Source organism: Emys orbicularis, chromosome 4 (assembly GCF_028017835.1).
Source record: "Emys orbicularis isolate rEmyOrb1 chromosome 4, rEmyOrb1.hap1, whole genome shotgun sequence".
NCBI classification, from domain to species: Eukaryota; Metazoa; Chordata; order Testudines; family Emydidae; genus Emys; species Emys orbicularis.
Window position 1 is genome coordinate 105,891,871 of NC_088686.1, and position 23,130 is coordinate 105,915,000.

Here is a 23,130-nt window from a genome sequence, read left to right on the forward strand (position 1 = left end):
ACAGATGGCTTCGCCGAGATGGGATTCCCAAACTGCGGTGGGGCTATAGATGGAACTCACATCCCTATCCTGGGACCGGACCACCAGGCCAGCCAGTACATCAACCGAAAGGGCTACTTTTCAATGGTGCTGCAAGCACTGGTGGACCATAGGGGACGTTTTACAAACATCAACGTCGGATGGCCGGGCAAGGTTCATGACGCTCGTGTTTTCAGGAACTCAGGTCTGCTTAGACGGCTGCAGGAAGGTATTTACTTCCCGGACCACAAAATAACTCTTGGGGATGTGGAGATGCCTATAGTCATCCTCGGGGACCCAGCCTACCCGCTAATGCCCTGGCTCATGAAGCCCTATACTGGCGCCCTGGACACTGAAAAAGAACTCTTCAACTACCGGCTGAGCAAGTGCAGAATGGTGGTGGAGTGTGCTTTTGGCCGTCTCAAGGGGAGATGGAGAAGCTTACTGACTCGCTGTGATCTCAGCGAAACCAATATCCCCATTTTTATTGCAGCTTGCTGTGTGCTCCACAATCTGTGTGAGAGCAAGGGGGAGACCTTTATGGCGGGGTGGGAGGTTGAGGCAAATAGCCTGGCTGCTGATTACGCCCAGCCAGACAGCCGGGCGATTAGAAGAGCCCAGCAGGACGCGCTGTGCATCCGGGAGGCTTTGAAAGCTAGGTTCCTGAGTGAGCAGGTTAACCTGTGACTTTTCAGTTTGTGTACAGAGAAGCTGAACCTGCCCCCGTTTCTTTACCCACTAAATGTTCAGTATCCTCTCCAGTTACATACCCCGTTCCCCCCCTTACAACCCACGTTTAAAAATAAAATCACTTGAATTTTGTTAATGAACACAGTTTTCTTTATTACTGTTTTCGTGGGAAAGTGTTGAAACTGGGACGCAGACTGTGGTGGGGAGCGGGTGTAGTGTAGTGATGCAAATGACGCTTCTAAACTCCAGGAATGACAGGCTCCGCAGTGGTGGACTGGTGGTTTCAACGGAGCCTGCCACCCCTCCTGTTCGGGACTCTGTGTGTGGGGGGGCTATGTGACTTTGTGGCAGGGGGAGGACGGTGACAGATCCCCTGCTGCGTGGCTCTGTGATCCAGGATAAGGACCGCTGCATAAGATCAGTAACTGCCCTCCCCCGCCACAAAGTCACAGAGCACCCCCCACCCACCACAGAACACTAAAACCACCTCCCAGACTGACCAGGGTAACTAGTGACTGCAATGTGTGTGTGCCCTGCTGCTGAACCTGCCCCCGCCTCTGTACCCTGGTAAAGGTGACTGTCCTGTCCAATTACCAAGCCCCTTCCCCCCCTTCAGACAGACTCTCCTCTAAAAGAACATGATGGAAACAGTAATTAACAGAAACGTATTTTTTATTAGCAACTACACATGAAACTGGGGGGTGAAACTTGGACGGGGGCTTGGGTGAGGCGGGAAGGAAAGGACTTGTCAAATTTTGGGGAATGAGAGCCTTCTAGTAGTAGAGCAGTCTGCAGGGGTGGAGTGAGAGTTTTCACGGACTCTGCCGCCCCTCCTTCTTTGGACTTTGGGTGAGGGGGGTATGGGACTTGGTGGCGGGGGAGGGCGGTTAGAGATAGACTGCAGCGGGGCTCTGTCCTCCTGCCACCGGTCCTGCAGAACATCCACAGGGTGCCGGAGCGTGTCCGTTTGCTCCTTCATTAGTCCAAGCAGCGTTTGAGTCGCCTGCTGGTCTTCCTGCCGCCACCTCTCCTCCTGTTCCATGTGTGATCGGTGCATTTGGGACAAGTTCTCCCTCCACTGGGTCTGCTGGGCTGCCTGGGCTCGGGAGCAGCCCATAAGTTCCGAGAACATGTCCTCCCGTGTCCTCTTCTTCCTACGCCTAATCTGCGCTAGCCTCTGGGAGTGTGATGCCAGGCTGGGTTGGGAGACAGTCGCAGCTGTGGGAATGGGAAAAAGGGAGTGAATTCCTCAGAAAGATAAATTTCGTTGTGAACAAAGAACATAGTCTTTCTCTGTGAACAAGACCATGCACAGCACCTATCACATGCGCACTCAGGACAAGGTCGAATTTTCGGCCTTCGCATTCAGTGCCTGGGGTCTTGCAGTGCACATCAGAGAAGCGGGGCAGGACACCGGAATTTGTGTAGCAGGCCGACATGGTAAGCCGTAGACTTGTGGCTGCTTAAAACTTTAATAGTAGCACTGGCCTCCTTTCACATTGAAAGCAATGCCAGTCCCTGCTGCCAGCAATCCGGCAAGCATGAACTCTGCCCCTGTCCCACCCCCTCGCGGCTGTCCCAGGGAAAGATCCCTGTATGCTGCCCCTCTCCCGCCTCCACCGCGTGGCTGTACACCGCCGGTTACAGTTCTGTAAAGGAACAGGCAAGCAGTCCCAATACTAACATTCCCCTACCTAATTCAAAGCAGGGCACCATGAGCGACATCACTCTGATGAGGATTTCAGAGACGGAAAAAGAAAGGATGCTTCGGGAAAGCCTGCAAAGACCAGGGCCGTATGCCGCCATGCTCTGCAGGGCAATGATCCCGGAGTACTTGCTTGTCTCCTGGCGCGGAAATGTTTGCTACTACGGAGGACCCAATAAGGCCGCTCTCCCCAGGAACCTGATGCAAAGGCTTTCCAATTACCTCCAGGAGAGCTTCGTGGAGATGTCCATGGAGGATTTCTGCTCTATCCCCGGACATATAGACAGGATTTTACTGTAGCTGCACTGGCAGGGACTAAACAGTAGAGCGGCTTGGGCAGAACAATCATGCTAAACCGGACATTGTTAGATTTTTTTTTGTAGTTGCACTGCCAGGGACTGAACCGTTAAGCGCCTAGGGCAAAGTAATCATGCAAAACCCATTGTTAATATTGTTAATATTCCTGTTCTGTAAAAAATAAATGTTTAGATGTTTTAAACACTTACTGACTGATCCTTCCCCTGATTCCGTGTCCGGGTTAACGGCTGGGGACGGTTGGTAGGGGATCTCTGTAAGGGTGATGAAGAGATCCTGGCTGTCGGGGAAATCAGCCTTGTAAGCGCTGTCGACTGCCTCGTCCTCCTCAATTTCTTCCTCATCTTCCCCGTCCGCTAACATGTCCGAGGAAGCGGCCGTCGACAATATCCCATCCTCAGAGTCCACGGTCAGTGGTGGGGTAGTGGTGGCGGCCGCACCTAGGATGGAATGCAGTGCCTTGTAGAAACGGGATGTCTGGGGCTGGGATCCGGAGCGTCCGTTTGCCTCTTTGGTCTTCTGGTAGCCTTGTCTCAGCTCCTTGATTTTCACGCGGCACTGCGTTGCATCCCAGCTGTATCCTCTCTCTGCCATGGCTTTAGAGATCTTCTCATAGATCTTTGCATTCCGTCCTTTGGAGCGCAGCTCGGAAAGCACGGACTCATCGCCCCACCCAGCGATCAGATCCAACACTTCCCGATCAGTCCATGCTGGGGCCCTCTTTCTATTCTGAGATTGCATGGCCATCTCTGCTGGAGAGCTCTGCATCGTTGCCAGTGCTGCTGAGCTCGCCACGATGTCCAAACAGGAAATGAGATTCAAACTGCCCAGACAGGAAAAGGAATTCAAATTTTCCCGGGGCTTTTCCTGTGTGGCTGGTCAGAGCATCCGAGCTCGGACTGCTGTCCAGAGCGTCAACAGAGTGGTGCACTGTGGGATAGCTCCCGGAGCTATTAGCGTCGATTTCCATCCACACCTAGCCTAATTCGACATGGCCATGTCGAATTTAGCGCTACTCCCCTCGTTGGGGAGGAGTACAGAAGTCGAATTTAAGAGACCTCTATGTCGAACTAAATAGCTTCGTGGTGTGGACGGGTGCAGAGTTAATTCGATGTAACGGCGCTAAATTCGACATAAACTCCTAGTGTAGACCAGGCCTTGGACATGTGCTTAACTTTATGTACACAAATAGTTCTACTGAAGTCAAGTTAAGCACATGCCTAATTGTTTGCAGATCACAGACCAACATACAAAAAAAAAAAAGTGGTCCAGAGCCACAATTAGCTTTTAAAAAAAATACCACTATCTATCTTTTTTGCATTATAGTTGCCCATAAGATGCATATAATAATAGAGAAATAAAATGAAGCATGTAATTTGCCTTTTAGCACTTGTTATTTTCAACCAAGACTTTGCATCTGTGTAATCGCGTGTAAAGTGTTTATCTATCTGGACATTTATTCCATACTCATCACCTGGCACCCTACAAAGAATATTATCATTGTGGATTTGCAGTTGATGCTCATATAGATGTGCACATGCAAATAACAGTTTACCTGAGCAGTTCAGCTAGTGAGAACTCTTGCGGACACTGAATTGGAGGTAACTGTTAGAATTCTGGGCACTTAAATTTGGTTCATTTTATACCTGCATCTAGCTACCAAGTCAATTAAAAATGTGGGTATTTTAAAATAAATTATAACTTTAACTTTGAGAATTTGAAGCCATGAACTGATGTAACAACACAATACCAAACAACCATGACAAAGTTTAATAAGTCTGAAAATTATTCTCTTCTGAAAAACCAGAGCTGATGTACATTCCTTTTAAAGTTAAAAACTGCTTTTATACTAAGGGAAGTCTAGTATCATTTGTTTCTGGTTATCAGCAATGAGGCATTAAGGCCTACATAGTTCCACCAATTTCTGTTATCTTTCTGACATTAATAGTTTTTCTGAGGCTATAGAAAGTTAAACTGGATAATTGTTGGCTTAAAAAAAACTATGTAAAAGATAACAAATACAATATCAGGTCTACTCTCTTCTGTGTGCAACATTCCCATCAACATTAATGAGAGTCATGTGCACAGACACAGCAAGAGCTGCAGACCTATGAGCTTGCTTAACATGAAATCTGAAACAGATATATAATCTTGATATTATTACTATGTAAAATATATGACAGTTCTCTCATTTGACATATAACCCAATGAAATCAACGCCAGTTCCAAACACAATCGCCTCTATTTGATATTATAAAGTGTAGGGGATAACATAGCACCCCATGGATGTAATAAGCTTGTAATGCCATAATGTGTTTGCCTTCCCATGTGCCCCAAATAACACTATCCTTTGGACCATATTCTGGGCTGTGGCAGGAGGCACAGCACAGACAGTGTAGATGAGGGGGAAAGAGGGCTTTAAGCAACTTTGTATCTTATTAATCATAGAATATCACAGGGCTGGAAGGGACCTCAGAAGGTCATCTAGTCCAACCCCAGGCTCAAAACAGGACCATCCCCAGACACCTAAATGGCCCCCTCAAGGATTGAGCTCACAACCCTGGGTTTAGCAGGCCAATGCTCAAACCACTGAGCTATCATTATCTCTCAGATTCTGTCTGCTCCAGAGGCCAATATAGCTCCCTGCATAAAACAGTAGCCCCAGTAGCTGGTCTCCCCACGATTTCCTATGGGCTACCCGCACAGCTGTAGTGCAAAATGCTATGGCACTCCCCACCCCCTGCTCCTGGCACAACTTGTCTCAGTCCCTCCCCTGCCATGCCTCTACAGCAGGTGCTGCAAGGACTGGGGAGAGAGTAGCTCCTGTGAAGGGGGAATTCTCCCCAGGGCCATTACTGCTCCTTTACAGACCCTATGCATCACTACAGTGTCATATAGGCATCAGAATCTGTCCCTTTGTTCTCCTCCCACATGTATTTAGCAGAGAAGATCCTGCAACATGAAGTCCGACTCCAGATTTAATTCAGTTAAAGGTGTGTGAATTTAGAATCCCACTACAGGCCCAACTCTAATACTTAGACTCATGGGAACATACCATACAATTTGTCATAGTGGATCAGACCATTTGTTCATCTAGTCTTGTGGCCTGTCACTGACACTGCCTATACCTGATACTTCAGATTAAGGATAAAAGCCTCATAACTGACCTGGGTAAATTGCTCAAGGCTCTACATGGGAGTGGGTGTACAGGAGAGGGAATTGTTTCCTGGCCCCTGCAGTGAATGAAGTGTGAATCATGATTACCACTTTTTTAACATGGCTAACTACCAGTACAAATATTGGTCATAAAATTATCCAGCTACTTTTTAAATCTAGCTACAATATTTAACACTATGGTCTTCCTCTCACTCCTCCCCATCCTCTATCACCAACTGTTCCTAATTAGTTTCCACAAGGAAATCATTTTTCAGTGCAATTTACAAGCTTTATATGTCCCGCTTGCTAATCCCTCCCACATGGGAGAATGCAGTGTGACTTCTGTACCTTCAAGCCCGCACAATTTTTGTAATTTTTCCCCATTCCCTAAGTTTGGGGGGGGGTTGCTCGAGTTTTTTGTTTGTTTGTTTTTCCCCAGAAAGGGAGAATTTAGCCCTTCACATAGGAACAATGTTTTCTGCTAGCAGATTTATCAACAGAAATAAATATCCACACCTCCAGCAATTTTTATTTTAAGTTAAAGTTAGAAATATAGTGATAATGTCTCCAGCTCTGCAATGGAACATTGCAGGACCAAATCCTTCTATAGTTCAATTCCCCCTCACCCCCCTCTGTAAAATCAAATTGGTGGGTGATATGATACTTGTAGTGTAAGTCATTACAGGTCTGACGTTACAGTTGTTACACATTGCTGAATCTGTCAAATGAAAAGGGAGCACAAAGGGAATCTCCAAATGCAGCTGCTATTTTTCATTTGTTAAATCCTTTTATTACACCATATAAGTACACAGCTGGGAAATACTATAGAGTGGGAGTTAAAACAAAATATTTTGGCTTCCAGACATTCAGAATACACAAAGGACTCAGTGGAAAGCAATGCCTGATATCAAAAGGGAGTGAAAGTTTGAAAACATTTCTAGCCAGCATGAGTTTTTTTTTTGTAATGATAATGCAAAATGTTGTTTAAAAGGTATATTATGTTACAGAAAGTGTTGCATTCAATAAATACTGGAAACAACTTCTTCGATATTTTCTTAGACAAATTTTCATATTGCAATATCTATTTTCACCAAAGAGCCATATAGCCCTCATCTCTGCACAGGGCTGCATACTGTATACTGTAAATACCAAAATTCCCACAGATCTTTGGGAGTCTTGAGAGTACAAAGATACTTAATTCGATAACACACTAAAAGCCAAATTCTTCCTTTATATATATGGATGCAATACCTGTTGAATTTACCACCTTATAACCAGACAAGGCATGTTAATGGTGCATTTTAACCCCAGCACCACTGTGTTTTTTCAGAGTAAAAGGGTGTAAGCAGGTGCCTTTCCCAACCTGCTTTATAACATAGTCAACACTCTGAAGTCAAAAACTGGCTGTCTTTCATGGAGTTCGGTTTTATTAACAAAGAAATTAGCAGCATGCAGCTCAAGCAATTTCCCCAGGTTTAGCAGCTCCTACAGTTTCTATCTCATAACTGCTCAGCCCATCCCCATCCTTTCTCTAGAGAGTCACTCAATCCTGATATAAGGAGCTGGAGTAAGCAGCCACCTGTATCGGTGAGTTATTAGAACTCTCTTAACCTTTTCCCAGCAAGATCAGCAACTGCTAGCAAGTTGGGGTGTTTCAAACAAACAGAGACAACTAAAAGGAGTAAACAAGATTTGCACATAAGGACCCATGGCAGAATTTAGCTCTTTGTCAAAAATATTAAATAAGTTGTTCTGAGTGACAGCTTCACGTTGTAACAATTATTTTAAAAAACTGAAGATTTTTCACAACTTCTATGTTACAATCATCAAAGTAATGTTCCCTAAGCTGTCTCTGGTTCCACAGTATATCAGCTGAGGCATCATTGTTGTGTTTGTTTTAAATTCAACTGACCTGATCTAAAGCCTTAGAACTTCAATTTTCACTTGTGGCCAAACCACTTAAGTTATACCTAGTCTTTCTTAGGCAAAAGTTCCCACTGATTCAGCTGAGCTGTGCCTGAATAAAGATTGCTGGATTTGACCCAAGGGAGTTGTGGGACCAACTAATGATTTTCAGGAACTTTATCGAACTGTATGATGTAGTATTTTCGGAAACAAGGGAGGAAAACCAGAATGCCAAGTCACTCAAGCAAAGTTCATGCACCTGTTTCTGAAACATGATAGGCAGGAGAGCGACTTGTGGCTGTTCAGTCTCCTCAGAGGTACAGCAAATGTTGGCATGAAAGTGTATCATTCCAAAAGAGAGAAAATGGAAATTACATTTTGCCATTATAAATGTAAAATTGTTTTAAATTACTGTGCATGAGCAGGATGTTTGATTTTGACTGAGATACTAATATATTTCTCAGCACACAGCCTGAGTATATTGCCTGTGCCCTGGGGAATTCAAGGAAGGTTGAGAATTCCTTCCTCCCAGACGACAGAGTCACTCCATGACTGCTACTGCTGCCCTGAGGCTGCGACTCCCATTGCGCGTATGCCCCACTCTGGCATGGGTGGGAATGGCTCATAAGAACATAAGAACAGCCACACTGGGTCACACCAAAAGTCCATCTAGCCCAGTATCCTGTCTTCTGACAGTGGCCAATGCCAGGTGCCCCAGAGGGAATGAACAGAATAGGTAATCATCAAGTGATCCATCCCCTGATGCCCATTCCCAGCTTCTGGCTCATAGTCATCTTTTTTTCAACATATCTGGTCAACCTAGCTGTGTCTCAGTTTCCCTGTCTATAAAATGGAACTAACTGAGAATTACTGTGATATGTTAATTATTGAATGTCTTGAGCACATATATGCAATTAAAATGAGGCTCTATTCCAATATCTAGGAATTTTCTATAACAGCCATTACCTGGATAATTATATACAGATATATGTGCTCTATGACCATTCTGGTCTATCTTTTCAAACAACAGAAAATATCACACATAATTTCAGTTGAAATCAAGGGGACTTTTGTCCGTTTCGCAACTGAAGCATCAAACTCTTGATGACTTTTTAAACCCTGATCTTGCAATGAGTTATGCACAGACTCAATTTGTGGCTTATTGCTTAGACATCATTTTCCTGCTCTATTTATATAATCTGAGTCATCCCAATTAATTTAATAAGTGTTATTAATACTACAGAAATACTTAGCATATATTTAGTTCCTTCATTCCCAGGATCAAACATATGAATGATTTAAGTCTCCCAATATCTGTATAGGATAAATCACTATCATTATGTTTCTAACCTATGAAATAAATGTATTATTATTGATGAGTTTTTAAATGTATTATGGTGATGGTAGTACTTAGTTTTCAAACTTAATGAAAAAAATAATTCTTAATTAAAATACCTGATTTTATAGATCTGACAAACTCACAAGCGCAAAGAAAAGGCAGGCATTTCACTTTAGCTTACTTGTGTGAATTTAGTGCTTGTGAAAGGTGCTGGTTTGAAAACCAGAGTTCTCCATCCACAGAACAGATACAGTCAGAAGCAAATATCCAGTCCACATGCCTTGATTCTGCTCAGCACGGGCAAATACACAGGTAAGAAGTTCATTGAATCTCCACGTGCATTCAGTTTTTGGCAGCTCTGTTGAGACTCCCAGTTAGTTTCAATCATAATGGTGTTTTTGTCACATGGATGTCTGTCCAATGGGATAGACGACTCCAAACTCATCTCATATAAACCACTGAACAAATATCAGGCAGTAACAACTTTCGGTCACTGCTAACCTTGTTTGTATTTGAACTGGTGATCTAGAGCACAAAAGGCTTAATATGCAGTTAACAATCTCAAACTATTTGCCCTTCACAAAAGGCTACCATTTCCAATAAACATAATGAGTTGTGGTATCAGCCCAGATGTTAGCCTCTGTGTTCCAGTGTCAGACTATGAATGTTCTCACTTTGGTGGGTTTCAGAGAGAAAATTAATATTAAATTTATTATTTGAAGTTGAATATGCACTGTAGACAAGGGAAGGCCCTTCTTTAGAAACATATTAAAGTTTCTTTCTGCCTTCAACAGCTCCTGTAGCCCAATTAGATGACGGACAGTTATGAGCTACACTCTTCTTACTGAAATTAATGCGCAAATATATGAGCTAAAGAGGTTATGACATAAATCAGGGGATGACTGGAAACATGATAAATAGATGCATTTCCCTCCTGAAGGTGAACTCATCATATGATCTCATTCATATAGACCTGTATACTTAACAAGATTATACAATTATAATTTATAATTATTCCATATTGATGTTGATCGATTACTATGCCTGGCATCTTACCAATTAGAAAGTTTCACATCTATGAAGGGTTGCACAGAATAGGCCCTTCTAAATGAGAGGTGAGGAATCTTCTGAAATACTAAATTCAAAAAGCTGCATGTAAATGGGAAACTTACCATTCTATGCTGGGCTGAGATAACACTGTCCCAGTCGGCGTCTTGTTGGATGGTGGTGACCAGAGTCGGTAGCTCCTCTGAGTGAGGTTTGTTGTGCATTAGGGTGTGTAGAGGCAGATGGGAGGCCACGTGATGATCATTGTTTCCCTCTTCCTTGTCTCGTGATGCTAAATCCTGGGTCATTGCTTCCTCTCCATCAGCTGCACAGGCAAATGGAGAGGTGGCCTGCTTGGAAGACATTCTTCTGCAGAACAAAAGAGGGCAGGACATAAGATTTTACTATTGAGTACATGGATGAAGCTATAGATCAAAACATGAAAATTGGAGGCAGACCCTTATGTACATGAGTAGTCCTTTCTCATTTAGGTAATCCCACTGTAATCAATAGGACTACTTGGCAGGACTAAGGGTTTAGAGGATCTAGATCCTTGCTCATTTAATAAGTTCTTCAGAAGCTCAGAACATTTCAGTTCTGTGATAAAGGGCTCCAAATGAAACATGGTATTGACTTATCCTATGTCATTCCATTTACACACACTTGTAAGATGGTATCATTTTCTCCAGCCTTAAGAGAATGATGACTCTTCTGGACATGTATATTCTGTTAATTGTGTCTGTGGGCCCAGTCCACTAAACTTTTACTCCCATGAACAGTCCTACTGCCTTCAGTTGACTTCAATGGGATTACTTGCGTAAATAAGGAGTACTCATATGAATGAGGGTTTGCATGATTGGATCCTTTGCTTACTTTGTCCCCTGCATGTGGAATTTGTTTTCTTCACAGATGAGACTTTCTAAGTCATTAGCCAAGCTGTTCCAAAGAAGTACTATGATTTGTTTATTTAAAGCTTTACCGTCTCTGAACCGGTTTTAAATTGCATCCAGTTTTACCTTTTGGAAAGGGCTCTGAGATAGTCACTTGAAGGGTGCTATAAAACTGTAAGTGGCTTATTGAACGAATGACTGATAATGTATGATTAGTCTTGAGGCAATCTTCTGCAGTTTGACTTAAGTGCCTGAAATAATTATATTTCTATCTTTATTAGATATTGAATACAAGATACAAAGCATTTGAAAGAATTCAGTTAAATCTGAGTGTCAAGTTGTAATAAATAAGTATATTTATTTAAAAGGGCATTTTCCTAATAATAGCTTCTTAATGCCACTCTATTTGCAAACACAGCTTTGCCACAGTTTATGTTACTTAAATTAAAATATAAATTATGTCAATTCAAAATTTTAAACCACTTTATAAAAATTTCTAGTGAAAATAACCACAACTGTCAAAGCAGACATCTAAATTATATTAGATTTTTTTTTTTACAGTTTTTAGTGACTTTATAATATCTGTAAGACTGAAAATGCTTTGGAACTAAGGAATAAGATCTCCACCTTAATTGCTCTTTAGCAATAATTGATTTCATACCATTTCTTTAAAAATGCACAAATCAGTTAACATAGGAAACCACATGAGCATTTTTCAAATTAGCAAATCATTAACTCACTAGTACTGTTTCTACAGACAAATAAATACTGATTAAAGGGTCTGGAAATCTGAGACTAACAGTTAAATTTACAAATGTGTCACATGCTTTCATGAATATTACAGTGAAGGAAATATCAAGTGCAAAGAAAAATAATTAAGTTAATTCCAATTTAAACAGTACTTTTTATGTAGCAGCCCATGTTTCACATAGGATTTAACAGCTAATGCTAAATTTCTCACAATTAATGAGGGGGCTCAGATTTAGTATTCTACAGTGAAAAAAAATTAATATAGGAACAGCTAATCTAATTATGCACAGTTCTAAATAAAAGTATTACAAGCTTTTGAAGTGCTTTGATACATATTAAAATGCTGATACCTATTTAGAATAACCATTCTATAAATAATGATAATCCTGCCTCAACTTGATACTAGTGGTGGGGGAGGGGATAAAGGTTTGCATTTCCTTTAAGAGTATTAAAGTTGTCAATGAGTAGAATTGAGTGAATATAACATTCATACTCCACTAAAGAATACATGTTTACGGTGCACATAACAAGCGGAGAGTTCAGAAACTATTATTGTTACAGGTATTTCAAGAGGTTCTGGTTCATAATTACTGTGACCTAAGATAATGAAAAGGTTAAGATACATTGAGAGATGTATTTCTATATTTCTGATTACAATCATCATGTTAATTTACTCGTTTGCATGACACCATAATACATTTACTATAGTTTCATACAATTTATAAACTGCATTTAAAACTGAAAGTCACAATTTGCATTTAAAAGTGAAAGGCACAAATTGCATTGACTTCACCTCCTTAACAAACACCATTCCTGTTATAAACTGAACTGGCTTCCTCCAATAGCAATAGCTATGGTTGTTTTTTCAGTATAAATTAATCATGACACAAAACCAGAAATGAAAATGTCTCTTAAGAATAATTTCAAGTACAAATTGCACCAATGAATAATAGTGCACAATCTTAATTAAACACAACTGTGCAGCTGTGAAAATAGGCTAAATCTGTCCAAAGCTATGAGTTGGCTTTAAAGGCTGGTTTGTTAGGGAGTGTTTTCCTAAGGAAGGCTGGGCCCCCAGTCTTAATCAGCCAATAAATTATTTCCTGCAATTACATTAAATAGAAAATTATCTTCAAATTGGGAATGTTAATTGAAAATCAAAATTCAGAGTGAAGTTTAGAAATTACATACTGAATATAATTAGTCTAGAAAGGCTTCACCTCTATTTCATAAATAGGCTTTTGGTAATTCCTCAAGTGACCATTCAGTAAAGCTACCTACTTGTAATATAGTACAGTAGAAAAATATTTTTTCTATATATATATATACACACACACACACACACACACACAAAATATATTATTATAGATAATTTAAGTTAATTATTTATAGAAAGGGAGAGAATGTGCCATCTCTAAAATATACTAACACAGATACAGTCCTACATACCTATAGCCATCAACCCCTCCCTGCAAGTTTAAGTTACCTTTTTCTCCACTATATTAAACAGGAATACTCAGGTGTAAGGGCCAATTCCTGCCAGCCCTATCCATGGGAAACTCCTGTTTACCTCAGTAGGAGTTCTGCACATGGAAGACTGCGAGATCAGCCTCTAACCAAAGGCTGAATTTAACCCATAATTTCCAAGGAGTATGATCAAATATTCCCACTGAAATAGCCCATCAGATTAATCCTTAGTTATTGTCCCATCGATCCACAAAACAAGCTGTTCTGCTAAAATAAATGTTGACAAATATTATGGGTAGCTTATTTTTAAATATTAATAATTTTGCAATTTTAAACTTAAAATATTCAAAACTAACTTACCATAGTCCTTAGTAAGGGTAAGGGTTACCATTTCAGTAGTAAAAATTAATTAGACATGTAAAAGGTGACTCAACGTTGCTAATTTCCATTTTACCTTATTTTATTTTTGCTCTGTTATAAATTAAAATCAGTCAAATGATTTTTTTTAATGTCTGTTCAAAAAAAGTCTCCCTAGTTATAACCCCTGAAAACAGGGGTTTATAATGGAAGTGCTGACACAACCCTAACTAAAGCAGCGCAAATGGTGCCGCTATAATACACAAAATCAAGTTCTATTATTCTAAACTATCCTCGCTCGTGGGGGTTTTCTTTACTGTGCTCCTAGTCAAACTGCTGAAGCATGAAAAATTTAAATGCAATCAAGTGGGTCCAATTCTACTTTACTAGAACAAGTGTCTACAGTGGTACAATCTTAAAACGAGATGCAACAGATTTGTTTGGTGCTTTTCTTCTTTATTTTTTTTAACTGTTTATTTATAATACTGTGCAGTGGAGATAAAATAAGAGGAAATTACACTCACATGATATCAGTGTATCAACTACACAGCACACATTATAATCAGAGAGAAAAAATATATTCTCACACTGGTTAAATTGACTGGTTAGCACAACTATCAGCAAGGCAAATAATATACCTACAGGATTTGAGAAAGATAGGTATGAATCCAGAATCATTTATCTGAAGTCCATTTCCCTATTCAGCTTTCCTAATTTGGGTTAAACAAACACAGGTTCGGGTTTTACAAAATCAAAACAAGACACATCTCGCTTTCAAACTGAGATGGACAAAAGTGGAACCATTTAGCCAAATCTCAGTGAAGTTGAGGAAATGGGAAGGGTTGGTAAATCGGGACCCCAATTTCAACCAGCCTTGGTTTCCACGTTGTAAAGCCAAAATCCCAAGAGTGGATCTGCGCCGCTCCCGTATTTAATGTCAAAATGTATAAGCCTTAATTTTTACCCTTAGAAGAATTTGCCTGTCCTCTAATGGAGCCTGGCAGTCAGTCATTCTATACAAACATCACAGATTTCCTTTTTCCTAAAGGTAATGCTTGTCACCCGTTCCCAAAACTACAAATGATTATAGAAACTTTTCATCTAAGGCTTTTCTATGGCCTGAAGTTCTTCAAATGATTTAAAGCTGCTTCCTTTAAATAACTAGGTGGCATGCCTAACACCAAAGGCATGTAATGTCTAAAACTGTCCATCCATTACTCACAGAAGGACCAAATGATGAAATGCTCCAGGGGAAATTAGGGATCAATTTTGGGTCCTAGCCAGGGGATATTTAAACCCAAATTACACAGCACTAATTCACAGACATCAATAATGTGAGAGCCTAGTCACAATTTAAGAATACCTAAACCATCTGATAACAATGAGCTATATGACAAGGGACACTTGTGGCTGACCATAGATTGCAATGGAATCTAAAGACTGTTTTGTCCCACTCCATCAAAGCATTCATAAAGCTAAATCTATAATCCCAATAGTATAGACGCGAGGTTTTGACAATGCCATGCCTCCTCTCCTTAAAGGTGGCCATCCTTATTTCCTCCCCCAAAGCCTCAGTTTATCAAAGCACTTAATCACATGTTTAACTTTAAGCATCTAAGTCCAAGTGACTTAAAATTGGACTGCTCACCTACTTACAGTTAAGTTCATGCTTAAGTGCTTTCATGAATCAAATGAATGAAACAAATGAATTATAAAAGAAACATTTTTCAGAAGTCCTCAAAAAAACTGTAAAGAACCATTTTTCCTTCTAACTTTTCACAAGAACTTCATGAAAGATGTTCATGAAAGATGTTACTCAGTTAAGCCTGGAGAGTGAAGTCCTCTCTCTCTCTCTCTCTCTCTCTCCACCAGGGCAGCAGAAATGGAAGTTTCTCCCATCCTTGTCAAATCTTACCCAAAGGGTCCTCTGCTACAGATCCACACCCACATCCATATGAAAGTGATTGTGCCGCTCCTGGTTGCTTGCCCTCCTGTTCCCCCTCCCCGTGGCAGACTCCAGCACCCTATAGAGGTAGGCCCTACATGGAACTTAAGAGTCAAATCATGAGTCCTTAGGCCTCCTCCTAAACTCAAGGCCTGCATCCATGAATCATGCCTTAACAACTGACCACTCCTTACATCTGTGCAATCCCACCATTATCAACTATAGACCAGATCCTAAACTGGGGTAAACTGACAGAGCTCCACTGAAGTTACTGGAGCTGCAACGATTATTCCAGCTGAGGAACTGGCTCAGAATATTGTAAACACACAGGGAAATTATCACTATTTGCCTTTGCTGTGGAAGGATCCCAATTTCTAGTTATGGGAGCATTCAAATATGACTTAATTTAAAGAAAAATGAAAATGTTGTGCCAATAGCCAAATCATTTTGCAGCTCTGCTCCCGTAAAACAAAGTTATGTAGACATAACTTAGCAACATAATTCATTGTTTATCTAATGCTGTAATCCGTCTGTCATGTAAGAATAAACAGCTATTTCCTAAAATTATAAAGTCCCACATCTGATTGCAAAGAGCATTAGTATCAGGAATGAGCAGTTACTAAAATACGCACTACTCCTGAAGCCCCATATTCCTATGTGTTTCCCTACATACAAAACCTACATGGAGTTAGACTGATGACACATCAGCATCTGTGAGAATGAGAAGAGAGTGTGGGCTGTGTATAGGACTGAAAGCCAGTAACTCCTGAATTCTACCCCTGGCTCTGCCATTGAGGTCCAGTGCGGCCTTGGGCAAATCAATTAATCAGTCCCTCAGTTTTCCCAATCCCTACCTCAGAGGGGGTTGTGCGGATTAGCTAGATGTTTGTAAAGCACCCTGAAGATTAACAGTGTTAAATTGATTCATGAGAAAGGTCATTCCAGGAATTGCATTGGGAATAAGAGAGGGGAAAAGGAATAGATTCAAGGAATGGCAGTGAACAACATTAATTGCAGCATCCAAGACTCCAGCTAAGATAAACATCAAGCTAAGTGATATAAGAGCAGCCTCCACAATACACACGTTCAGGTATACTCACCTTTCTATTTACAAACCAGACAAATTACTCATTACTAGAAATAGCCTGAATCACAAAATTTGATTCCATATCCACTCATACTCCAAAGCTCAGGAGCGTTAAGATCTGGTCCCATATCTACTTCATTCTCTCAAATGTATCATATAATATCTGCACAGTTTGTTGAATGATGCAAAAGCATTTTTTTTTAAAAAGACTGCCATTCGCCTTTTGCCATTGTTGATAATTATACTGACCGTGCAGTCAGGTACGTTCCCTGGGGGTTAGACTAGATGACCCTTGTGGTCCCTTCTAAACCTATGATTCTATGTAAAATATTAGACTTAAAAAATGTTTCGGTCTCTTTATCTGACTGTCAAAACTAAACTAAAAAAAAAAAAACCACTCTACAACCCCTGCAGACTTTATGGTGAAAATCCTATGCAAGCTATTTTTGGTAGGTGAAATGTTCCTCTTTCTTTATTCAGTATCAGTATTTTTCACTGAGAATATGCAGCCCCATTCACACAGAATGCAGTGAAGGGCAGTGGAATACAGGATAATGACTTAGTACCCGAGATGTATTCTTCTCAAGTCACAAAAGTTAATATTTTCTACAGTTTATTTTTAGCTGACAATATTGCTGTCACTTTATTTATACAGCTTAAGACTGTTCTTTGGACTGGAGCTCATATGCCCTGGAATGCTTTGACTCATGAATTGTTTCTCCTGATAATGTTACATCACGCAACCACCTCTGTTTAATTGGTTAGTATTAGCTTCTCTGTGGTGACTGTGAGGACTTTAAAGTCCTATGACTGTGACATGTGTCTCTGGATATCCAATTTCCTAGTGTTGCAAAAAAAAATCTGACTTCAAGTAATCTTTACCAACGACTTTCCAACATGTGAACAATAGTGAGTGTACCAGCAACTTATCCATCATAACTTGTTAGAATTTGTTGCTTTAGGCAGCAAGTAATAGAACATATATTTTACTAAAAGTACCCCATTAACAATAAGATTAAAAAACAATGGTTGCTATAAATAAGCATTAAGTCAAGGGTTTTTATGGAAAAGAATGCTTAATTGTTTAGCTAAAAGTCTGCATAAATGGTTTTGATAATGGATGCCTAAAAATACTTAGAGGAATTTATTTCAACATGTTTAGACTTTGAGTCAACAATTCACATAAAAAACAGAAATAGCTTTTTACCCTAATAAAGCTACTAAAGTTCTTGTTTTAATAACTTGAAATCTGCAATTCAATACTTCAACCTGTAATGCAGAAGATCCTAACAGGTTGTTAATTAAATCCTTCTGATATGTTACAGGACATATGCTATATTGGTAACATACAGGATAGATATGCTATATTGGTATAAATACAATGTCTTTGTATATTTTCCTCCTACAATCAATTTTCAGTAGCTGCATAGGACACCACAAAATATAGTAAAGTGAAAAGTTAGTCACAGAGTTGCAAAAACAAAAGCTGATGTTCCATGACTCAGTGCCACTCAACACAGAATTGAGTGATACATATTATCTACAATCAGATTTTCCCCCCAATATTTTTGATGCTCATTTCTAAACTAAATACAGCATTTCTGTACTTCATCTTCTTTTCAGATAATGAAACAAAGTCTCAATTTCAGGCTCATCTATAGTCAGTTTGCACTAAACCACCTAATTATTACCTCCCTATAACAAGAAACAATGTTTCTGCAGTTCAGTAACAGATTATCTTCTTAATGAAAACCTTACAGTACAAGACTAAAAAACATTTCTAGCAGGCAAAGTATTTCTGATTCAGTAAAGGTTATGCAAGCATCAAAGCAGTTAAATATAGGTGCCAAACCACATTGCCAGGAGCTCTTAGTACTGTGAGGTAGTGTTACCTGACAGCTTGGTGAATATAAAATTACTTGTTTCTCCAACTGAAGACAATCAAATTGTCACCTTCCATTGTAATAATGCACAACTAGACATCAGCAAAGTGCAAACATAATTACCAGGAAGAAAACAAAACAAACAAAAACAAAAATATCAAATCTAAATTTCTCTTAAGGGTAAACTCGAAAGGCTACTCAAAAAAGGGAGTTCATTTTAATACCAAATACTATGGTGCAACCCTGCTATTATTTAGCAATAAGATTTGTAAGTCTTGCATTAAGTGAAAATGAAAAACAGCAGAAGGATAAATATATAAAAAGCATAAATACTGGTAAAAACCATCCAGTGTCTCTCATATGCACATATAAAATAATACACTAGTGCCCTGGTGTGCTCCACAGATAAGTGTGCATCTGCTGCATTACTGTTATTATAAACTTCTATATCCAGGGGTTTATCTCTAATTCATAAAATATAACTCCAGACTGGAACCTGGCATGCATTGATTCAAACAACAAGCAAATTGCTTTTGGAACTAAAAAAACAACTTTCAGTTTCAACTTGAAATTCCACAGATCTACAATCAGGGCCGTAGCAACAAAGAACGTGGCCCGCTCCGAACGGTGGCCCCCTCCGAACATATGTCCGGGCAGGGCCCCTTACAATGCAGAAACTGGAATGCGGTATTTATTTTGCCACTTTTAGGGGCCCCCTTCCTTGCGGGGCCCCCTCCGGTCGGAGGGTACGGAGGGCACTCGCTACGCCTCTGTCTACAATGGGTATAAGTGACATTCAAAATTTTAAGAATTTGAAGGGCAGGGTTTTGGAATGGTAAGATTAGTTCATATGAACTAACATTTTCAACACAAATGTCTTGAGGGTGTTCGGTATCTCTCCAGCAGTGATACCTGCATTTTGACAAGAGACATCATCATGAATGGTTCCACGGTGATCTGTGAAATCAAAGACTGAGTTTTAAAGATACTGTAGCTATGGACATGCTATGCCACACAAAATAGTGCCTTTTTAGGATTTACACATTATAAAGTTCCTTATCATTTTGATTTATTCATAAAATGTGATTTATTTTTAAAAACTGACCCTTGAAAAATTTGCATTACATAGTGTTATGGATCATATTTTATAAATTGCATATGTATTAATAAATATTCAATAAATAAATACCTATTGATATGATACACTACAATCTAGCATGTAAGTACTTCTTTTTTAAAGTCTTCTGACACAAGCAACCTCGTGTTTTCAGCAATGCTAGGGAAATCACAAAAACTAAAAAAGAACCAAAGAAATGCAAAGCTGACACTCCATCTTCAGCAATAGGTTTTGTCTAGTTGCAAGAATGGAGGAGAGAGCACAAAGAGCTCCTTTTCCCACCTGCACTCCAGCACAGGGGCCAGACTAGGGTTACCATCCGTCCGGCTTTCCCCGGACATGTCCGGCTTTTTCAGCTTTAAATGGCCATCCGGGGGGGATTTCTAATAAAGTAGAAATGTCCGAGATTTCCCCCTTCCCCTCATGCAGAGTGCAGCGCGGCTGATTGGATGGTTGGGCCTGATTGAAAGCCGCTTGCAGCCACTGGGGCCTCTAGCAGCCAGAGTCCCTTCCTCCTCCCTCCTCCCCCGCAGAGCAGCGCCACAGTGTTTGGCTGCACGTGGAGCTCGCAGCTCTCCCTCGGCCTGGGGGGCGACAGGCAAGGGACAGGGAACGGGGGGGTTAGATTGGTCGGGGGTTCTGGGGGGGCTGTCAGGAAAAGGGGGTGTAGAGAGCAGTTGGGGCAGGCAAGGGACAGGGAACAGGGGGGGTTAGATTGGTCGGGGGTTCTGGGGGGGACTGTCAGGAGAAGGGGGTGTAGAGAGTGGTTGGGGCAGGCAAGGGACAGGGAACGGGGGGGTTAGATTGGTCGGGGATTCGGGGGGGCTGTCAGGAGAAGGGGGTGTAGAGAGCAGTTGGGGCAGGCAAGGGACAGGGAACAGGGGGGGTTAGATTGGTCGGGGGTTCTGGGGGGGCTGTCAGGAGAAGGGGGTGTAGAGAGTGGTTGGGGTAGGCAAGGGACAGGGAACGGGGGGGTTAGATTGGTCGGGGGTTCGGGGGGGGCTATTGGGAGAAGGGGGTGTAGAGAGTGGTTGGGGCAGTCAGGGGACAGGGAGCAGGGAGACTTAGATAGGGGGTGGGGTCCTGGGGGCAGTTAGGGTGGGGGGGGTCTCAGGAGAGGGCAGTCAGGGAGATTCTGAGGGGGGCGGGAAGTGGGAGGGGGCGGGGCTAGGGCGGCACCCCGTGTCCTCTTTTTTGATTGTTGAAATATGGTAACCCTAGGCCAGACAAAGCCAGGCCATGGTCCTGCCCCTATATGCACAAGCAAGCAGAGCTGCCCCCAAGTCCTGCACCCAGTCTCAGGACCAAAGTCTCCAGGAGCTCCAGATGGATGTCTACACCCTTTTCCCTCCCAACAATATTGCAAGGACTTGTCTTAAAGAGAAAATCTAGCCCCTAATTTGAACCACTGAGCCTAAGACTTAGATAGTACATATCATACAACATGGAACGCTCCTCCTCTTCATTGTGTGGGTGCATGTCTCTCCACAGTTAAGAGCACTGTAGCTGATATCTGATAATACAGCATTACTTTCAAAGGGCAGTGCGGCACCCTGAGGAGTATTCATAGAGTTATAGAGGAAGATGTGGGGACAGCAAGTCCACTACATTCTTAAAGTGACAGCACTTTACACATAAAATCATGAATGAGCATTTTACCCTTCAATAAGCAACATGAAATGAGTCTAAAATGTCAGACTTTGGTTTGATTTTTGTGACTTTGGTGAGTTTGTGTTTTCGTTACAACTCTTATTTTACTAAAGCCGGCTCGTGTGTAACAAGATAGTGTTGTGCATAGTGTTTCCTTGTTTTGAATTGGTGCCTACACAGTACAATACCCTACATGCATATAGAACTGTTCATCTTGCAGGATCTGAAAATGTATTTACAGACCATGTACAGGAATCACTTAATTCACCAGTGAACAGCAACTACCACTGGGATAGAAGGCCTCAACAGTGCTTTAGGTGTGGGTTATGAAGAACTATGGCCAGCTGAAACTTCAGGGAGAGTTTTAAGCAGGCAAAATGTAACTGCTTGATTGGCAATTTGGCCTGGAAGAATACTGGGACAAACCCCTCTAACACTTATGCAAAAAATATGCAGTGCATTCTTCAATGATCACAAATAGACAGGGTCCCCGATGTATGTGGACAATAAAAAAAAAAGTTTCTAATTATATTTTTGGTGAACAGATGAAAGCAACAGTTGAATAAGTTTGAACAGTTTGAAAGTTTCTGTAAAACATTAAATAAATAACTACTTGTGTTTTCCATAACTTAAATGGACCAGCTGCCATTAAAAAGGCATGAACAATTTGAAGTTCAATTTACTGAAAGTTTCCTCATTTTTTGGACTGGATTTTAGGTATTTTTCCCTCTATCCTGACATAGTATTCACTGATTAAATCTTTATCGTAGTTTTAACTGCCCTTTACATCTAAAAATCTTTTTTTCCCATGGAATATAGAACAAACTAAAGCTACAATTTCTAACACTTTAAATAAACATTTAGTACAACTAAGAAAATAAATAATTCTTTGTTTTTAATTATTTTAATTTATTTTTAAACTAGCGCCCCAATGTAAACATTAATGTAGTTTTTAAAAGGATTTTATTGGAACGTGTGGGTTAGGCATTGGAAAACATCACAGAACGTTAATGTTAGCTTCCTGTAGACTCACAGGTAGAACCTAAATTGTTCAGTCATTCAAGTGAGATCAGCAAGAGTACAGCTTCTGTATAGGGCACACTAATGCTGTTAATTGCATCAACTGCAAAGGAAGCGATAGTACTTTCCCATACTTAAGGTTCAACCCTACAAATTGCCAAACACCTCCTGTGAAGGACTGAGAACCCTCCATTTCCACTGACTTCAATAGGAGTTGAAGGCACACAGCACCTTGCAGGATTGATCTGTAATTACTAGAAGAAAAGTGCAAAAGCAATCCTAAGGGGAACTGTGAATAATGATAAAATTATCAGTTGTTCCCCAACCCCAAAGGTTCCATTACAATATTTTTAAAAATACATTGAAATAAACATTACTAAGCATAGGGATGTATTAGAACAAAAAGGAAACCCAAATCCAGACAATCCCTGCACCAGAGCACCAAATAGAAGTTGTTTTCAGTGATTTGAAGTGCAGTTGTCTTCGGTGACAGTTTAAGGGAAATATATATAACATTACATTTCCACTAATTCAAATTATTTTTTAAAATAACTCTTACCGTTACCATTTGAAATTCAGTTAGTTCTTATACAACTGACTGCAGCTCGAGCACTGAAATGTTCGTATATAGTGCCTGATGTGGTACATAACAGCTGAAATAAATAGATCTCTATTGTGGTTTTCATCTCTGACCTGATTTTTCCTATGTTTTTAGGATACACCATATGATCTGTATTTGAAAATGAAGAATCCTAGTTTTCTCAACACTGTCAATTTTTGCTCAAGGCT

The 23,130-nt window shown here is 40.7% G+C and overlaps 1 protein-coding gene across 9 annotated transcripts in view; it reads right to left on the reverse strand.

Annotated features, from left to right (window-relative positions):
- SOX6 (SRY-box transcription factor 6) overlaps positions 1–23,130 on the reverse strand; it is a 459,030-nt gene that overhangs the window by 271,365 nt on the left and 164,535 nt on the right. For all 9 annotated transcript variants that reach the window (XM_065404484.1, XM_065404489.1, XM_065404492.1 and 6 more), the window contains one exon: positions 10,301–10,544. In XM_065404484.1, coding sequence (XP_065260556.1) covers positions 10,301–10,544 — 244 coding nt within the window. The remainder of the gene's footprint in view (positions 1–10,300; positions 10,545–23,130) is intronic.